General features: G+C 41.0%; 1 protein-coding gene across 1 annotated transcript in view; it reads left to right on the forward strand.

Moving 5' to 3' along the window:
• Positions 1 to 19,589, forward strand: part of micu2 (mitochondrial calcium uptake 2) — a 406,323-nt gene that overhangs the window by 290,644 nt on the left and 96,090 nt on the right. The window contains exon 8 of the mRNA XM_059964209.1: positions 18,945 to 19,001. Coding sequence (XP_059820192.1) covers positions 18,945 to 19,001 — 57 coding nt within the window. The remainder of the gene's footprint in view (positions 1 to 18,944; positions 19,002 to 19,589) is intronic.

Consider the following 19,589-nt stretch of genomic DNA (forward strand, 5'->3'; position numbering starts at 1 on the left):
GACATAAATCTGTCCCATACAGGATCAAAGCCAGCAGGAATTTTAAAGGAATTTTAAAGCCACAGACTCCTTTTTATAGATCTTTATAAGCTAATTTTAAAAAGCTAGCTGAATTCAAATAAAATGAAGTTTTAATTAACTATAACTGGAGTCTCTCACAAAGTTTCACAACAAAATTTGTTGCTCCTATTTTTCAGAAAAACTGAAGATCATGATAAAGTTCTAATGATATACTTTAGGTATAAAGTTGCTTGAATATTTTCTTATGATATTTTTAAAAATAATTGTTAATTGTTTCCATTTACCAAATATGCAGCAACTTTCCATTAGAATAGAATTATTTATTATGGATTTCTTCTTTATTTTTGAAAATATTAGCTCCAGGGTTTTCTTTACACTGTTGTGCCTGATTACTCATTCATTCCCCAAGGGAAGAAAGCATTATGTAAAAGAAATGGCAGTCTTTTACAGACAGTCTAGTCTTATCGTATGTTCGTCCAAGACAGACAAATGGAGTGATACACGATAAAAAAATTCTATTAAATACCAAAATACTTGGCAGAAAAGCAAAATGTTTGGATCCAGCAAAATTTAACCAGTAAATTTCTCTTGATTAGTATGGGACTATCAAGGTACATTATTAGATTTCAAAGCTACTGTGTAATGTACAGCCAGTGAACATAATTCAGATTGTCATTCTTGGTCAGGGTAGGGTTGTTGCACATTCCTAGTTGTGCAAAGAATATGGCATGGACCTTGAACTGTGATCCGGTATTATTTAGTGATTTGCAGGGGTATTTAAGATTTCAGGACTTGTATAAGAATGACACATTTCTTCCCCCAAATGATTTTAGCGAATTAATTATGCCTTTGCAATGATCCAGCATCTTTGAGGCTAGTTTCATCAATCCCAGCTTCTTATATTTTTGAACCTCACTTACACTTTCAAGCCTCTCTGTAGGGTTTTAGGACAATTGTGTAGAACATAGAACAGTATAACACCAGAGAAGCTATTTGGCCCACAATATTGTTCAGTCTTGATGCCAATTTATACTAAATGTCCTCCTATTTATCATCCCCACATTCTCTTCGTACTCATGTGTTTATATAAAAATCTCATAAACACCAAGCTGGCTGATTTCACTCCTTGTTCCAGGTATCTAACACTCTCTGCTTAAAAATATTTGCCCTTCACTTCACCCTTAAAATCTGCCACTCCTCTCCAATCCTGAGACTGTTTTCTGAATTTTTACATTTCTACTCTGTAGAAAAGATTCTGAATGTCTACCCTATCTAATGTCCTTACCTCCAACTTTGTAGGAAAAACTGCCTAAAGTTAGTCCAACTATTTCTTATGGGTCATACTCTCTAATCCAGCCAGCATCTGAGTAAATCTCTTCTGCAGGGAGCCTCACTCACCTTAATCTCCTCAGGAAGTGGAGTTGCTGCTGTGCTTTCTTGACCAAAGAGGTGGTGTTGAGGAACCAGGTGAGATCTTCCATTATGTGCTCTCCCAGAACCTTAGTGATCATAACTCTCTGCACGGAGGAGCCGTGTAAGTGCAGTGAGGAGTGGTCAGCCAGCAACTCCCTAAAGCCCACAATTATCTTTTTGAAGTTGTCCACATTAAGATTTGAATGTTCTGCGCACACCATTCTACCAGCTGCTGTACCTTTACTCTGTACACCATCTTGTTGATGAGACCAACCACTGTTGTATCATCATCAAACTTGATGATTCATTTTGAACTGGAAGTAGTAGTGCAATTATGCGTTAGCAGTGTGAACAGCAGCGGGCTGAGCACGCAGCCTTGGGGAGTGGTGGTGCTCAGTGTGATGGAGCTAGAGATATATCTGCCAACACAGACTGTCCTTTCTGTCAAGAAGTCCAGGATCCACTTACAGAGAGAGGTGCTGAGACCAAACGATAACAGCTGACCCACCAACTTCTGAGAGATGATCATACTAAACACTGAGCAGAAGTCAAAAACTGCATCCTGGCATATGAGGCACCATTTTCCAGATGGGACAAGATAGAATGGTATGCAAAGGCTATGCATCATCAGTGGACCAATTTGAGTGATACGTGAACTGGAAAAGGTCCATTGTATCAATGTAAGATGGGATTAAATATGATCCATAACCAGCTGCTTGAAGTACTTCACTATTGTTGAGGTCAGTGCTACTAGATGATAGTCATTGAGGCAGATTACTGTCGTCCTCTTGGGCACCAGGATGATGGTGGCTGCCTTGCAGCCTGAGGAGACAGTGGACTGTTCCAGAGAAATGTTGAAGATGTTTGTTAGAACGTCTGTTAACTGGGCAGCACAGTCCCTCAGCATTTAACCAGGTATGTTATCAGGCCCTGCAGCTTTATGTGGTTGACCCTGACTAGGATCTTCCTCACATCAGCTGCAGCCAGGCACAGGGCCTGCTCCTGGGGAAATGGAGGGGCCTTCCTTGCCAGCAGATTGTTCTGTGCATCAAGCCAAGCATAAAAGACTTACAGCCTATCAGGGTCTGAATGCCCTGCCACATGTGCCCTCTGTCTCTGGTTTCACAGAAATGGCTGTACAATATATTCTCTAAACAATCCTATTTTGCCTTCCTGATGGTGCCAGAAACCGCATCTCCTGCTGATCTGAGAGCTGTCTTAACCCCCAATCTGAAGGCAGCACCCCAATGTATCAGCCATGTCCGGATCTCTGCTGTCAGCCCTGGTTTCTGATTTGCCCTCACAGAGCTGTGTTTAATAATGGTGATATCCTCAATGCCCTTCTGTATGTAGCCAGTCACAGATCTCACATGTTCATCAATGGTAATGTGGTGGTTGTAGGTAGCCACTTCCCTGACCATGTTCAAACACTCCTGTGATGCTGAGGTTGCTCTTCTGAACAGGTCTTTATCTCCCTTAACCAGTGGTCAGTGTGCAGGAATTAGCATAACAGAGAAGTGGTCAGAGAATCCAAGCTCTGTATGCTCCAGAGATGTTGGTATAAACCGGGTCAGATGTGTTTCTTATATCTAGTAACAAAGGCAACCTGCTGACAGAATTTAGGCGGAACTGGTTTGAAGTTAGCATGGTTAAAGTAGCCAGCAATAATAAAGAAACCATCAGGGTGTGTGGTTTGAGGTTTATGATGCCATAGAGCTCACACAGCACTTCCCCAGCATTAGCACAGGGGGAGGGGATGTACGCAGCAGAAATCACAACAGCATTGAACACCCTCAGTAAATAGATGGGCCTGCTAAGAACTCTACCAGAGGCAAACATTGGGTCATCACTACCGAAGTGTTCACACACCGGTTCTTACTACATACACCTTCACCATGGGTCTTGCCAGAGATAACGGGAATTCTGTCGGTCTCAAAAGAGACAAAACCCTCTAGCTGTATGATCGCTTCAGGGGTGGTATCTTGGAGCCATGTTTCCGTCAGGATGAGCCCACAGCTAACCTTTACCTGGGTCTAAGACTAAATAAGCATAAGAGAATCTAGTTTATTTTCTAGTGAAGCAATGTTTGAAAGCAGAATCAACAGGAGAGCTGGCCTGCACTTTCCATACTTCCAATAACGTGTTCCTTCAGTGGCTGTAGCAGGCAATGGTACAGTATGCAATAAGCCCATGCTGCAGAGCTCATCTGCTATCCAACAACTCGCTAGTGAGGTAGACTTGCAGTAGTTGGCGTTCTCAATATCCAGCAGTATCTTGCGATCATAGGAAAAAGATAAAGGACAAACAATAATACCATTAGATGGAGCCGGAGTGGCAGCTGCAACTGAGCGTGCTGTCATCTATACCATCATCCCCCTATATTAATCATTATGTCAAAAGTTAATGGCTGCTAGAAATCTGTGCATTATTGTACCATCATTGTCTAATATTATTAACCTATGACTAGTATTAAATTATTAATTTGCATAGGGAGGTACAGAGGCCCAGGTGGAGAAGCTTTTGAATGAATGGCATTCCAAATAGACTGAGGGATCCTTAAAGTGAGATGTATCTACAATTCCAAAAGACTCTTGACAAAATTTTGCATAAAAGGCTATTACCACTATATAAGCAGTAAGGATTGAAAGTTAAATCATGGTGTTATCCAAAGCTGACTGAAGAGTTGAAAGCAATGGTACTTTTAAATTGATAGCATCAGTGTTGAGAGATGTATATCTAAGAACGGAATCAGCTCAAAGCTTGTTTAAAATAGATTCTCTTTTCAGTCAGAATTTCTATGTTACTTAGAGCTGGATCAGTACACAGAAGAAAATTATGATTTTTGAAACCCTGCAATTTCTGAAGCTGGATTAAAATTGATCACAGAAAAACAGGAACATCCTGAATTAGATATCCTGATCTTTGTGACAAATTTTCCAGTAGTTCAGCCACCTGCAGGTCTCTCATGTGCAAGACGTAGCAGCTGCTTAGCCCCTCGTTCGGGGCCATATGAAGCCAAGGGAGCAGGTGGTAGATGGCCGTATAAGCATATCACAAATGCTGGTTCTGTGACCACTCATGGCAGACTGATAGTCTTTGAAGAGTATTGATAATGGCAGGGTTCACCAGTCTTGTAAAGACACTACCCAGAAGAAGATAGTGGCAAGCCAGTTCAGTAGAAAAACTTGCCAGGAACAATCATGGTCATTGACTATGGTCACAAACACGAGAAAGTTTGCAAATGCTGGAAATCCAAAGCAGCACCCACAGAACGTTGGAGAAACTCAGCAGGTGTGGCAGCATCTATGGAAAGGAGTAAACAGTCGACGTTTCAGGCTGAGATCCTTCTTCAGGACTGAGAAGGAAGGGGAAAGATGCCAGTCTGGAAAGAGGGGAAGGGGAAAGAGCTTAGCAGGAAGATGATAGGTGAAGCCAGGTGGGTGAGAAAGGTAAAGGCTGGAGAAGAAAGAATCAGATAGGAGAGGAAAGTGGACAGTCGGAGAAAGGGAGGGAAGATGGAACGCAGGGGGAAGTAATAGGCAGGTGAGAAGAAGTAAAAGGTCAGTGTGGGAAATGGGGCGGGGGGGTGGGAGTTTGCTCACCAGAAGGAGAAATCAATATTCTTGCCAACAGTTTGGAGATTCCAGACAGAATTAAGGTATTGCTCTTCCACCCTGAGGGTGGCCTCATCTTGGCACGTCAAAACCAGAATGGGAATCAGGATTAAAATGCTTGGCCACTGGGAAGTCCCACTAATGGCGGATGGTGCGGAGGTGTACAACAAAGCAGTCCCCAAATTTCCAAGAGGTCTCACCACTGTAGATGAGGCTGCATCGGAAGCACCGGACACAATAGACAACCCCAGTAGATTCACAGGTGAAGTGCTGACTCACCTGGAGAGACTGTTTGGGGCTCTGAATGGAGGTGAGGGAGAAGGTGTAACACTTTGGCCACTTGCAGGGATAACTGCTGGGAGAGAGATCAGTGGGGGAGGGATGAATGAACAAGGGAATCGTGGAGGGAGTAATCCCTGTAGAAAGTGGAGTGTGGGGAAGGCAAAGGTATGTTTAGTAGTAGTAGGGCCCCTTTTGAGACAGCGGAAGTTGTGGAGGATAATGTGTTGGATACGGACGCATATAGGGTGGTAGGTAAGGACAAGAGGGACTATCACTATTATGGCGGCAGGAAGAGAGGTTGAGCACAGATATATGGGAAATTGAGGAGATGCGGGTGAAGGCAGCATCAATAGTAAACTAAGAAAGGGGAATAGCATCGTTACAGAAGGTGGGGAGAAGTATAGTTGAGATAACCATGGGAGTCAGTAGGTTTATAAAAGATGTCAGTTGACAGTTTGTCTCCAGAGTTGGAGATGGAGAGATCAAGAAAGGGGGAGGGAGGTGATAGAGATGGACCAAATGAATTTAAGGGCAGTGTGGAAATTAGAGGCAACATTTATAAAATTGACTAGCTCAGCATGGGTGCTTGAAGCAGTGCCAATGCAGTTGTCTGTAGCGTAGGAAGATTTGGAAAGTATAACTGGGGAAGGCCTCGAACATAGACTCTTCTACATAGCCAACGAAGAACCAGGCATAGCTGAGACCCATGTGCGTGCCCAGGGCTACCCATCCACTTTGGAGAAAGTGGGAGGGGCCAAAGGAAAGATTGTGCAGGTTCAGGGCCAGTTCTGCCAGATGGAGGAGGGGATTGGTTGATACTTTTATCATGAAAGAAGCAGAGGGCTTTGAGGCCTTCTTGATGGGGGATAGAATTGTATAATGACTGAACAAGGTGAAGATGAGGCAGTCAGGGCCAGAGAATTGAAAGTTACTGAAGAGATCGAGGGCATGAGAGGTGTTGCAGATGTAGGTGGGAAGGGACTGAACCAAGGGGATAGAATGGAATCGAGACCATAATCACCTATGAGATACGACATGCCACATGATGATGTTCTTTCATGCTTTGCACAAGGTTTTCCCATCCGTCTTTATCAAACCTTCCTGAACCTACTTAACTTCCTCTGAAACTTGTTTATACTATTCACCACAGATGTCCCTCATGTTACTGAATTCCACATTCCAAACTGTCTGGGAGAGAACCCCGACTCTCTGGGAGTTCTGCATTCTAATCTTTCTCCTGAATTCTCTACTGAGTATATTGTGACTGCCTTATATTTATTGCTGTAATTTTGGCCTCCCCCACATGTGGAAACATTTTCTCTATAGATATCTTATCAAACTCTTCCTTAATTTTAAAGACCTCTATCAGAACACCCATGGTCTTCTATTTTATTCTGCAAAGGGACCTGGCTTATACAGCTTTTCTGAATGTTTACAATCACAGTTTCACAAAGCATAAATATCTTAGTGGATAAATGACAAAGGTGAGTGTTCTTCAGAATGATAAGGTTACTTTGTTCTCTCCCTCCCTCCCTCTCCCCCCACCATCTCCACCCTCCATCTCCCCCCTCTCTCTCCCTCCCCCTCACTCTCTTCCTCCCCCCTCTCTCTCCCTCTCTCCCTCCCTCCCCTCTCCCTCTCTCCCTCCCTCCCCTCTCCCTCTCTCTCTTTCTCCCTCCCTCCCTCCCCCTCTCTCTCCCTCTCTGTCCCCCTCTCCCCCCCTCTCCCTCCCACTCTCCCTTTCTGTCCCTCTCTCTCCCTCCCTCCCTCTCTCCCTCCCCGCTCTCTTCCTCCCCTCTCCCTCCCTCTCTCTCTCACACTCTCCCTTTCTCTCACCCTCCCTCTCTCTCCCCCACCCCTCACCCCTCACTCTCTTCCTCCCTCCTCTCCCTCTCCCTCCCCCTCTCCCTCCCTCTCTCACCCTCCCTCCCTCCCCTCTCTCTTCTCCCTCTCTCTCCCTCTTCCTCCCTCTCCCTCTCTTCCTCCCTCTCTCTCCCTCTCTCTCCCTCTCCCTCCTCCCTCTCTCTCCCTCCCTCCCACTCTCTCCCTCCCTCCCTCCCTCCCTCTCTCTCTCTCTCTCTCTCTCTCTCTCTCTCTCTCTCTCCTCTCTCTCTCTCTCTCTCTCTCTCTCTCTCTCTCCCCCCCCCCCCCCACCATCCCTCTCCCTTGAATCCATTACTAAGATTATTCTGAGGTTCTGCTATTTTTTTTTCTTTCCATTAGGACACATTTAAACCTGACTCCAATTCTTTGTAACTCACATTGTGATTTTTTTTAATCATTTGAAACATAGAGTGGTGAGTACTGGTTTTCACCACTGACATCTGGATTTCAATTTAACCCAAATTAATGGAATGCAAGTTGTTTCTCACTACTGTCAGTGAACAATTGAATGAAATGTATTTTGACAGTCTCAGCTCAAATTCTGTTGATTGATGATCCACATACAGTATATATCATGCTCCTGTACTCAAATTGACTATCTGAGTTACAGATATCTAAGAGTGATTGAAAGCATTTAAGTATGGAGGTAAAATTGAAGAGAAGGTGAGTGAATGCAGGACTAAAGTGCTTTATTTGAATGCACACAGTTTACAAAATAAGTTAATCCCAAAGAAGCAGCAGCATTCTCAAGGGAGGATGAGGCAAACATGGCTGACAAGGGAAGTCAAAAGAAGCACTAAAATGTTCAGATAGTTTTATCTATCTGATTTTTTTCAGTTATATAAAGAATAAAAGAGCGACAAGACTGGACATTGTACTGCTGGAAAATTGCACTGGAGATATAGTAATGGTGACAATGAAATAGCAGACAATGTGGCTGGGTTTTTTACATCAGTTGTCACTGTGGAAGGCACCAACAGCATGCTAGAAATTCTAAAGTGTGTCGGGGCAGAAGTGACTGTAGTTGCTGTTCCTAAGAAGAAGATGATTGGGTAGCTGAAAGGTCAGGAGGTCAGTAACTCACTCGGATCAAATGGACTACACCCAAGGCATTGGCATTAGTAGTGATCTTTCAAGAATTACTAGATTCTGGAATGGTTCCAAGTGACTGGAAAATCACAAATGTCACTTCACTCTTCAAGAAGGAGAGGGAGGCAAAAGTCAGGAAATTATAGGCCACTTAACCTGACTTCAGTGGTTGGCAAGCTGTTGGAATCCATTCTTAAGGATAAGGTCTCAGGGTACTTGGAGGCTCAAGCCAGCACCGTTTCCTTGAGTGAAAATCTTGCCTGAAAAATCTGTTGCAATTCTTTGAGGAAATAACAGGCAGGATAGCCAAAGCAGAGTCAGTAGATGTTGTTTACTTGGATTTTCTGAAGGCCTTTGAAAAGATACCAATACATGAGGCTGTTAAACAGGTTAAGAACACATGGTATTACAGTAAAGAAATAGCATGGATAGAAGATTGGTTGATTGGTAAGAGGCAAAAAGTGGGAATGGGGGGGTGCATTTTTTGGTGTTCTATAAGGGCTGGTTTTAGATCTAGTACTTTTTACATTGCACACTCAGTTTCCACTTTATTGGTTATATCTGTGTACCTGCTCCTTAATACAAATAATGAATTAGCCAATCATGTGGCAGAACTCAATGCGTAAAAGCGTGCAGACATTGTCAAGGGGTTCAGTTGTTGTTCAGAATGGGAAAGAGATGTCATCTAAGTGACTTTGACCATGCAATGATTGTTGGTGCCAGACAGAGTGGTTTGAGTATCTCAAACTTAATACCCTGTGAATTTCACACAACTGTCTCTAGAGTTTACAGAGAATGGTACAAAAAAAAACTTCTTGTGAGCAGCACACCTCTGTGGGCGAAAACACCTTGTTAATGAGAGAAATAAGAGGAGAACGGCCAGACTGGTTCAAGCTGACAGGAAAGTGAAAGTAACTCAAATAATCCCATGTTACAACAGTGGTGTGCAGAAAAGCATTTCTGAATGCACAACACATCGAACCTTGAAGTTGATGGGCTACCGCAGCTGAAAACAACAAACATGCACTCAGTAGCCGCTTCATTAGGTACAGGGTCACTGAGTGTATGTTAACGATCTGAATGATGGAATTGATGAATTTGTGGCCCAGTTTGCAGATGCTACAAAGAAAGGTAGAGGAGCAGGTAGTGTTGAGGAAGCAGGGAGTCAACAAAAGAACTTGGACAGGCTTAGAAAATGGGCAAAAGGAAATAGAGGGAAAACAGTGTAGAGAAGTGTGTGGTGATGCACTTTGCTAGAAGGAATAAAGGCGTAGACTTTTTTTAATGGGGTGCAAATTCAAAATTCAGAAGTGAAAACTGACTGAGAGTCCTAGTGCAACATTCCCTAATGGTTAACTTGCAGCTCATGTTTGTAGTAAAGAAGGTAAATGCATTATTAGCATTCATTTCAAGATGACGAGAATACTTAAGCAAGAATATAATGCTGAGGCTTTATAGGGCATTGGGCAGACCACATTTGGAGTATTGTGAGCATTTTGTGCCCCTTATTTAAGAAAGGATGTGCTGGCATTGAAGACGATCCTGAGGAGGTTTGTGAGTATTATCCCAGGAATTAAAGGATTAATGATTAAGGAGCATTCAGTTCTTGGGCCTGTACTTGCTGGAGTTTAGAAGAATCTCATTGGGATATTCTCTTTGAACCGTACCGAATATTGAAAGTCCTAGGTAGAATGGATGTAGAGAGGATGTTTCCAATGAGAGGAGAGTCTAGGACCAGAGGACACAGCCTCAGAATGAAAGCAAATCCCTTTAGAAGAGAGATGAGGAGGGATTTCTTCATGCAGCTGGTAGAGAATCTATAGAATTCATTACCACAGATGGCTGTGGAGTCCAAGTCATTGGATATATTTAAAGCATTTGTATATTTAAAGCAGCCATATTTAAAGTGGCACAGCTAAACCAATGGGCTGAATTGCCTAATTTTGCCCCTGTGCCTTATGATCTTGTGGTCTTTTGATGGGGATGTTGGAAATATTTGCAGTGGTGTAAAGTTTGCCATTTATAGTTAATTTCGAAGTTCAGTTTTTTTTTAGATATTTGAGGTTTACTTCCTTACCGGGATTGCCAGATAGTAATGACAACTTATACTTGCTGACATCTCATAAAATATTCTCTGAAATGAGTCAATGATCTCAGAAGTAAAATAAACAATTTAACATTTAATCATTTTGTGCTTTTAATCTGAAACAACAGCTTGCATTTATTTACCACAATTAACATAGTAACATGTCCCAGAGAGCTTCACAGCAGCATTATCACATGAGGTTTCATGTAGAGGAATGTAAGGAAACCTTAAAATAAGAACAGATTTTAGAAAAAAATCCAAAGGGAGGAGGAAGACAGAGCAATTAAAGGAGGGAATTCCAGAGTCTAGGGCGGAGAAAACTGAAATCAATTCCCCTTATCCAGTGGAACAATTGAAATCAGTGACTGATAGGAGACCAGAATTGAAGGATAAATAAGAATTCTCTCATCTTTTGGAATTGTGACTTTGAACAAGTTTTATAGCTTGAATACTGGGGAGAGAGTTTGCATTTTCTCTTACAATAGAATAAATGCATTAAGGTTGCTGCATAATGATTAAATGTGTTTTTCTTTGTGTAGCTGATTGAGATTGAAATTGACATTTACGGTACCTCAAAAAGATTAATGGTAAATTTAAGTCAAATTCAATAAAAACATGAAGGATGTATGTCCTGTTTTGGACAAACAATAATTTGTAGCATGCCATGTGTTTTTCCATTTGAAAAATTTAGTAATCTTGTACAAATTGAGCACTTGTCAAACTCTACTAGCTACAGAAAATAATGTAGACTCTCTTACCCCTAGAATTTAAGCTGCAAAGTGTACTAAAAGTTGCAATTCCAAAGCACATTAGTATTCTATCTTACCCTCCAGTTCCAGTCTCCTGTTAATAGCTGGTTTTAGTTGTTCCACTGCACAAAGCAACTTGCTTTCAGATTTCTTGGGTTTAGGATTTTGAATTACCTCCATTAATTCTCTCCTCCATTAGGATCCTATAGAAAATTAGTTCCCATCCCAATAATTAGTACAAGCCTCTGGAAATTATGAGTTAATAAATAAAAGTCAGAATAAACTTGTTAAAATTTAAGTTATGTTTGAGTGTTATATATGGTTAATTTAAGTAAATGAACTTCCAAATAACATTTGACCAAGGGCTGGAATTGTTTCAAGGAAGTTCAATGACAAAGGAGTAAAGAGACAGTTGCCACACGGATACCAAATTGATCCTTAGTAAGGGTGCAGGAACAAATAGTTCGATAGTACCAGTGATGTGTAAGCCAGCCAGTGGCATAGCAGCATCCGCACTGGACTTTGAGGCAAGTGGTCCTGGCCAGCACCTTGCACGCTTTCCATCTGTGCTGGGTTGAGTTACAACTCAGCCTTGTAAAAAAAACTAAAGAAACGGCAAGGTTGCCGTCTGATGTGCCACAAGGCAGGTATAATTTCAATTATGTGTAGATTGAAGAAACTCCTTAGAGTAGAGGAGGTTAACAATAAATACTTTAGAGATGTTCAAGGTCATGAGTAGATATAACTGGTAGATCGGTCAGTAACCAAGAAAAAAATATTTGTTGAGTGAGTAAGGACCAGAAAGTAATGGGAGGAAGAAACCTGTTTTATACAGCTTGTTGTTATGATTTGGAGTGTTGGTAAAGGCTTTGGAAACTGAGTCAGTGTAACATTCAATATAACATCTACTTTTAAACATCTGAAGAAGAGGTCAATGGGGAAAGACTGAGCAATGTGATTAATTTGCTAGCATTACTGAAAAGAGGTCGGCACATTATCAAAGCAACTAATTCCTCTACTGTAGTATTAATTAATTCTGATATGAAAGTTCTGTAATTGATTTGAAAGTATCAACATTCAGTTGATTTTTTTAGTTGAACTTAAACCAGGGTAAAACTTGTAGTCAGAAAAGTTATCATTAATTGATCTAATTGCAGGTTTATGTTTAGCAAAGTAGGTTGGTGTGAAATGAAGCCTGAGAGCCAGCTAGCTAAAATGGAAATTCAGACCAAAAGGAATAATTTTTCTGAAAGTACACTTTCAAAGTTTCAAAGTACGCTCATTATCAAAGTATGTACACAGTATACAACCCTGAGCTTCATCTTCCCATAGGCAGCCTACGTGGAATCCCATAGGCAGACACCGTGAAATCCATTTAAAGAAAACATCAAACACCCAACGCACAATAAAAACAACGTATTTCACAAACAGCAAAGAGTGAGCAAATAACACACAGAATATTAAACATCAAACCACAAGAGTCCTCAAAACAGTCCAAGAGCTACAGCCACAGAGTCAGTTCAGTTTAGCAGTGTGTCAATGACTGGAGGCCTCAGCCACAGAGCCAGTTCCGCACTGAAGCATTTCGATCAAATCACGCCAATAGCAAAAAAAAAAGCAACCAGAAACACATGGAATCACCAACTCCAGCTCTAGACCACTCATGCATATATCAGTGTTTAAGTCTTTTAAAAGAAAAATCATCAGGATGAACTAATGTTACATGTTGAAAGTGAAAAGCATTTACTTGGCTAGATAAAATCCCTCAGAAGCCCATCTTGAAAACATCTGAGTTTTTTTAAATCAAGAATTTGGCTTATATGGCTTAATATAGCAACTGGCTTGATATGGTACCTACTCTGCCCATGACTGCAAGAAATTGCATTAAGTTGTTGGCACAGCCTAGCTAGCACATCATGGAAACCAGCTTCCTCTCCATGGACACTATCGGTACTTGTTGCTGCCTAGTAAAGCAGCCAGCTTAATCGAAGACCTCATCTACTCCAGACATTCCTCCTCCTCTCCCCTCCCATCAGGTAGAAGATACAAATGGCTGAAAACATGTACCACCTAGCTCAAAGACAGTTTCTATCCTGCTGTTACAAGAATATTGAAGTTTCCTAGTATGATAAGATGAACTGTTGGCCTCACAATTCACCTTATTATGATTTTGCAGGTTGTCTGATTGCACCGCTCTTTCTCTGTAACTGCTACATTTTGTTCTACACTCTGTTTTACCTTGTACCACCTCAATGCACTATTATAATGAACTGTATGCAAAACAAGTCTTTTGCTGTACCTCAGTACAAGTGACAATAATAAACCAGTTAACCAGCAATATGTATGGATAACTGGAGAAAGAGAGAAGAATAAATAGAAATGAATATTTTAGAAAGGAATTAAATGAACTATATATGTCTATGTAACCAAATAGGTTGATTAGGTTACATCATATAACACTGCGATGTTTTTTCTATGGTTTAATTAATAATCCTTTTTTATATTAATGCTGTCAAATGAGGAAATATGTGCAACTTTCATTGAAAGGTACGTCAATTATCTGGAACTGGATAGAAGTAGTTGTTTCTCTTCTGCATGAAAACAGTATACCTGCACAAGCTTCCAGAAACAATATAGCATGTCAGAACATTTGAGATCCAGATGCAGTTGTTATAAAAGGCTTGTATCTGATCAGATGCATGCAATTCCAACAATATTCTCAAGTTTTTATAATTAAATAGCTTCAGTTCTTTGTTACTGGGCACAGGTATTAACTGCAATTGAAAAATTAAAGGCTAATGAACTGCAGTTAGAACATGTCTTATCGTCACTGCAAATGACAAATTGACATTCATTATCAATAAGTATTTTTGTGATTATTGTTAAAGAGAAACTTCAGGTAAAACTTTATTGAGGCAGATGATATCAATATAGAAAGATTCTATGCACTGGGACATTTTTGACATTGAAGAAATTTTTTTACCTTTTGGTAATCTTGTATGGATTTGAATCAGTACAAGTAAATCCAAACTGTAATAAATATCACAAGCAAAAAATAAGAATATAAATTTGTTTTTGAAGAGCTGGGCAGTGCCATAGAGGCCAGCATTTATTGCCCTTGAGAAGATAGTGGTGATCTGACAACATGAACCACTGCAGTTCTACCAGTAAAAGTGTTCCTACAATGTTCCTGGACAGGGAATTCTCAGATTTGGACCCAGCAGTGTTGAAGAATTCATGATGTGCAGTTTGGCGAGGAACGTGTAGCTGATGGTATTTCCTTGCAGCTACTGCCCTTGTCTTTCATGGTGACATGCTGTGGGCTAGGGAGGGGCTGTCGGAGCAGCTTTGGAGTTTACAGAAGATACACACTACATGTCAATAGCAAAGGGGTCAGATGTTCAGGATAGTGGATGGGTATCTGTCAAGCAAATGCCATTGTCTCACATGATACTGAACTGCTTCAGTGTTGTTAGAGCTGCACTTGTTCAGGCAAGCAGAGAGTATTCCATCATGTTCCCGATGTGTGCCATGTGGATATTGAAAAAGCTATAGTTAGTGTAAGTTAATTGCCACAGGATATCTAGAGATGGGCCTGTTTTCGTGGCCACAGTATTTGTGTAGCTGGTCCAGCTGAGTTTCTAGTCAATGGTGACCCTCAGGGGTGGGAAATTCAGTGATATCAGTGCAGTGTCTGCTGACCCCCACATCTTTGTTCCTGAAATACATCTTTATAATGTGCTTTGTTATATTTTGTAAAATCTGTTTTTCTTGAGGCAGGTGAAGATGTGCTGCATTTTTAATTGTCAGAACAGTCTTTGTTAAAAAGAAAGAACATGTGAGGAATATTGAGAGTTTTCAAAGAGATGCAGAGAAATAAATTTCAGCTATCATCTTTTAGTTATCATCCTATAATTAAGTATAATTTAAGCAATGTTTAAAATAAGGACCAAAACATTTGTTTTCGAAAAATAATTGTTTGTTGTATGATTTTATATTTGAATGCTATATGGAACCACTTGAAATGTACTGGATCTATACTAAAGTATAAAAGTACAGAAATTTGGCAAGTGCTCATCAACTTGGGCAGCATCTGTAGAGAGATTGATAGTTTTAAGTGAGACAGTCAACATAACTGCAATATATATTCAAGATGTGGAATAAATAATTAAAAGCAATGCAACGAAGTGTCACTAAGATCAACCACTGAATGATGAAGCAGACATAAGCAAATAGCCTTCTCCTGCTATTATGCTCTAATGAAAGAAACAGAATTGATATTTAAGGCCAAGGACCTTTATTGGATTGTTGGAGTTCTAATTATGATGCAGATTAAAAGTCTGATTCAGCTTATTAAATTTCCTCTTGGACATGAGGTCATGATAAATGAGAGAATCTCCATAGAATTGGCATGGACATTGGATACAAGAGGACAGTCTTTTTGCTTTGATTATAGAAAGGTATAAAATAATTGTTTTGTTAACCTTTCATATTTATATCAAATGGATTCTCTCCTGTTGCATTGTGTTGAATATGAATCAGCAAGTGATTAAAAGGTCTTGATCTTTTCTTGCTGTATTTGGATATCCCCCTCTCTGTCCACAAATTCATTTTGTGAGTGTTAAATCAGATTTTATTGCTTCCAATCATCTGAGTTAATTTTAAAATTATTTCTTTGAATTTACACACTATCTCTCAAACTTGAACAACATTTTGTAGAGTAGGCTGAGATATTTCCCAAGATAGTGGTTGTAGGGCCTAAAAAGGATCAAAAATTCTAGCAAGGATAGTGAGGTGGGATATATCAAGATCCCATTAATATTTTGTTGAAATAATTCCTGCTTGTTTGACAGATGAAGGCAAGTCCACACCAGGATGAATTAAAATGTAGGCTGGGTCAAAAGAAGAGAGCATTGGGATAGGAGAGTAAATTAGAAGATGTAATTGCAAGGGAGTGTGAGCATCTATGGTCGACAGAGGAGAAGATGTAGGCAAGATGAAGTGCTTAAAATAGCATAAATCTTGTGGACATAACAGATTTCACTTTCCTGAATCCCAGGGAAATTTGTGCACCATTGCAAAATCTTGAATTGGGCTCCCAGTTGTCCTATAGAAACCTGAGTATCTGTGCAGAGGGATACACTATAGAACAAAGCCTAGTATTGTGAAATAGGTAACAGGTGCTTGTGTGCTTATACAATAGTTTGGATTTGTTGTAAATTCTGTCCTCATTCAGATTTAGAATCAGATTTATTATCACTGAACATATGACATAAAATTTGGTTTGTGACACCAGTACAGTGTAAGACATAAAAATTAATATTAAGTTAAATAATAAATAATGCTAAAGAGGACTAGCAGCAGGAAGCATGATAGAAGAGGAATAGAAATTTGACGATGGAGGGAAAGAAGCTGTTCCTAAAACAAGTGTGGGTCATCAGGCTCCTGGTGGAAGTAATGAGAGAGGCAAATGTCCCGGATAGTGGGGATCTTTAGTGATGGGTACTGCTGCCATGAGGCAAGGCTTCTGAAGATGTCCTTGATGGTGTGGAGGCTTGTACCAATGATGGAGCTGGCTGAACCTACACCCCTGTGCAACCTTTTGTGATCCCGTGCATTACATAACAGGGTGTGATGCAACCAGTCAGAATGTTCTCCATCTGTAGAAATTTGCAAGAGGCCCTGTGTTGTTCTGCTGAGCATTATGGGCATACCATGTTGCCAGTGAGACAACACTTGCAGGCTGTCTGCAGCACACTCCTGGGTGTTTTGGTTGTCAACACACAAAATGCATTTCACCATATATTTTGATGTACATGTGATAAATAAACTTGAATCTTGAGGCTTTGGTGACATACCAAATTTCCCCAAACTCCTAATGAAGTAGAGCTGCTGGAGGTGCCTTCTTCATGATTGCATTAATATGTTGGGCCCAGTACAGATCTTCGGAGACGCTAGCACATAGGGCCTTCAGGCTGCTCACCCTTCCACTAACGACCCTCAATAGGGACTGGCATGTATTCTCCTGACTTCTCCTTCCTGAAGTCCGCAATCCTTGGTCTTGCTCTCATTCTGTGCAAGGTTGTTATTGTGACACCACTCAATCAGCCGACTTATTTCACTACTGTACGGCTTCTCATTGCCTCCTGAGATATGACCAACAACAGTTGGTGTCATCTGCAAATTTATAAATGAATTTCAGCTCTGCTTAGCCACATAATCAGGAGTGTAGAGAGTAGCGCAGTGGGGTTTAAGCACGCATCCATGGGATGAACCAATGTTGATTGTCAGCGAGGAGGAAATTTTATCACCAATCCATACTGACTGCAATCTCCTGATGAGGAAGTCAAGGATACAGTTGCAGTGGGAGGTACAGAGGCCCAGGTTTAGAAGCCTAGTAATTAGTAATCTGGGGATGCTGGTACTGAATGCCAAGCTGTGTACAAAAGACAGCGGCCTGATGTGCGTTTTTCTGATGTCCAGATTAAAAGAACACTCAACAGGTCAGGGAGCATCTGTGGAAAAAGAAACACAGCTAAAGTTTCAGATCCAAAGTTCTGACATAACATTTCCAAACTGAGCCACTATTTCTCTTTCCCCAAATTCTGCCCAACTTGCTAAGTGTTTCTGGTAATCTCTGTTTTTGTATTCCATGGAAAAACTGTTCGGTAAAATGTTTTGTAGAATCCTATGGTTCTGTCTGAAAGTGAAAATGATAATTTTTGTTTCTTTGGTGACAATTTGTATGAACTCGACATGAACATCTGATTTCTGCTGTTTTGCTGGATTATGAATGTAATCTCTGTGTGCTACAAAAATTCTGTCTGCTATAAAAATACTGCTCCCTCTCCTTTGTCTCCACTGCATTGGTTCCCAGGATGCAGCTTGCCTCCATTTTCGAAGAACAGGGTTTCCTTTCCTCCACCGTTGACGCTGCCCTCATTCGCATCTCCTCCATTTCCTGAACTTCCCGCCACCTTAACAGTGGTAGAATTATTCTTGCCACTGCATCCATTCTACACAACCTCTGCCATCTCCAAAGGGATCATATTACTAAATATATCTTTACCCCCCCCCCCCGCCCTTCTGCTTTCCACAGAGGTCACTCCCTCCACGATTCCTTTGTCCATGCATCCCTCCTGACACTCATCCCTACAAGTGGCCAAAGTGCTACATTTGCCCGTTCACCTCCTCCCTCCCCTCCATTCAGGGCTCCAAACTGTCCTCTCAGGTGAGGCAACACTTCACCTACGGATCTCCTGGAGTTGTCTATTCTGTCCGGTACTCTGGTTGTGGCCTCCTGTACATCAGTGAAACTTGAAACTTAAGGGTAGAGAAGCAACACCTTATATTCTGTCTAGGTAGCCTCCAGCCTGATGGCGTAAGTGTCAATTTCTTACAGTAAAGGAAATTTTCCCTCCCCCTCCCCTCTTCTTGTATTCCCCACTCTGACCTCATACCTCTTCTCACCTGCCTATCACCTCCTCCCCTTTTTTGCATGGTCCAGTCTCCTCTCCTATCAGATTCCTTCGTCTCCAGCCTTTACCTTTCCTACCCACCTGGTTTCACCCATCACCTTCTAGTTAGTCCTCCTTCCCTCTGCCCACCTTTTTATTCTGGCATCTTCCCCCTTCCTTTCCGTCCTGAAGAAGGGTCTCAGCCTGAAACATTATTTATTCATTTCCATAGATGTTGCCTGATCTGCTGAGTTCCTCCAACATTTTGTATGTGTATCTTTGTGTGCTGTTTCATTGGTGCAGAGATGAAGAAAATTTTAAAATACTGAGTCTTGTGATATAATTTCAGCTGCAGAGCATCATTGGGCAAAAGAAAGAGCACAAGCCAGAAGCACATTCTGCATCAGTAAGTGATCGTCTTTTTTCAAGTTACTGTTTGATATGTTTAACGTTAAAAAGTAGAAGCAAGAGCAATGAATGCAGCTCTTCGAGTGTGCTTCACAATTCATGCAGTTTTGATAGAGCTTCTTCTCATTACAGTATTACTAGTCTCTATGATTTTTTTATGCCTTTTCTAACAAAAAAAGTTTCTGTATTCGTTGATGTAGTTCGTACAAGTATCTCTGGTGGGGAATTCCACAGAGTCACCAACCTCTGAACAAAGAAATTTCTTATAATCTCTTTCATGAATGTCTTATCCGTTATTCTGAGACTGTCTTACCTGGTCCTGGATACACCTTCAACTCCAGTAATGTCCTGGCATCCAGCCTACCAAGAATACTCTATAATAAATAAGATCATAAAGTCATAACTGCATAAAAACAGGCCCATCTCCACTGTCTCCAACCTCACCACCAAGGACCTAAAAAGACCAAAAACCTCTAGCAAGGCAAGATATATTTAGATTTTAATAATTTTTTTTGGTAATATTTCCTACTTGATCTAAAGCGAGCTAAGGCTTTTTGGAGCGAAGGAGGATGAGATGTGACTTGAT

Source organism: Hypanus sabinus, chromosome 3 (assembly GCF_030144855.1).
Source record: "Hypanus sabinus isolate sHypSab1 chromosome 3, sHypSab1.hap1, whole genome shotgun sequence".
NCBI classification, from domain to species: Eukaryota; Metazoa; Chordata; class Chondrichthyes; order Myliobatiformes; family Dasyatidae; genus Hypanus; species Hypanus sabinus.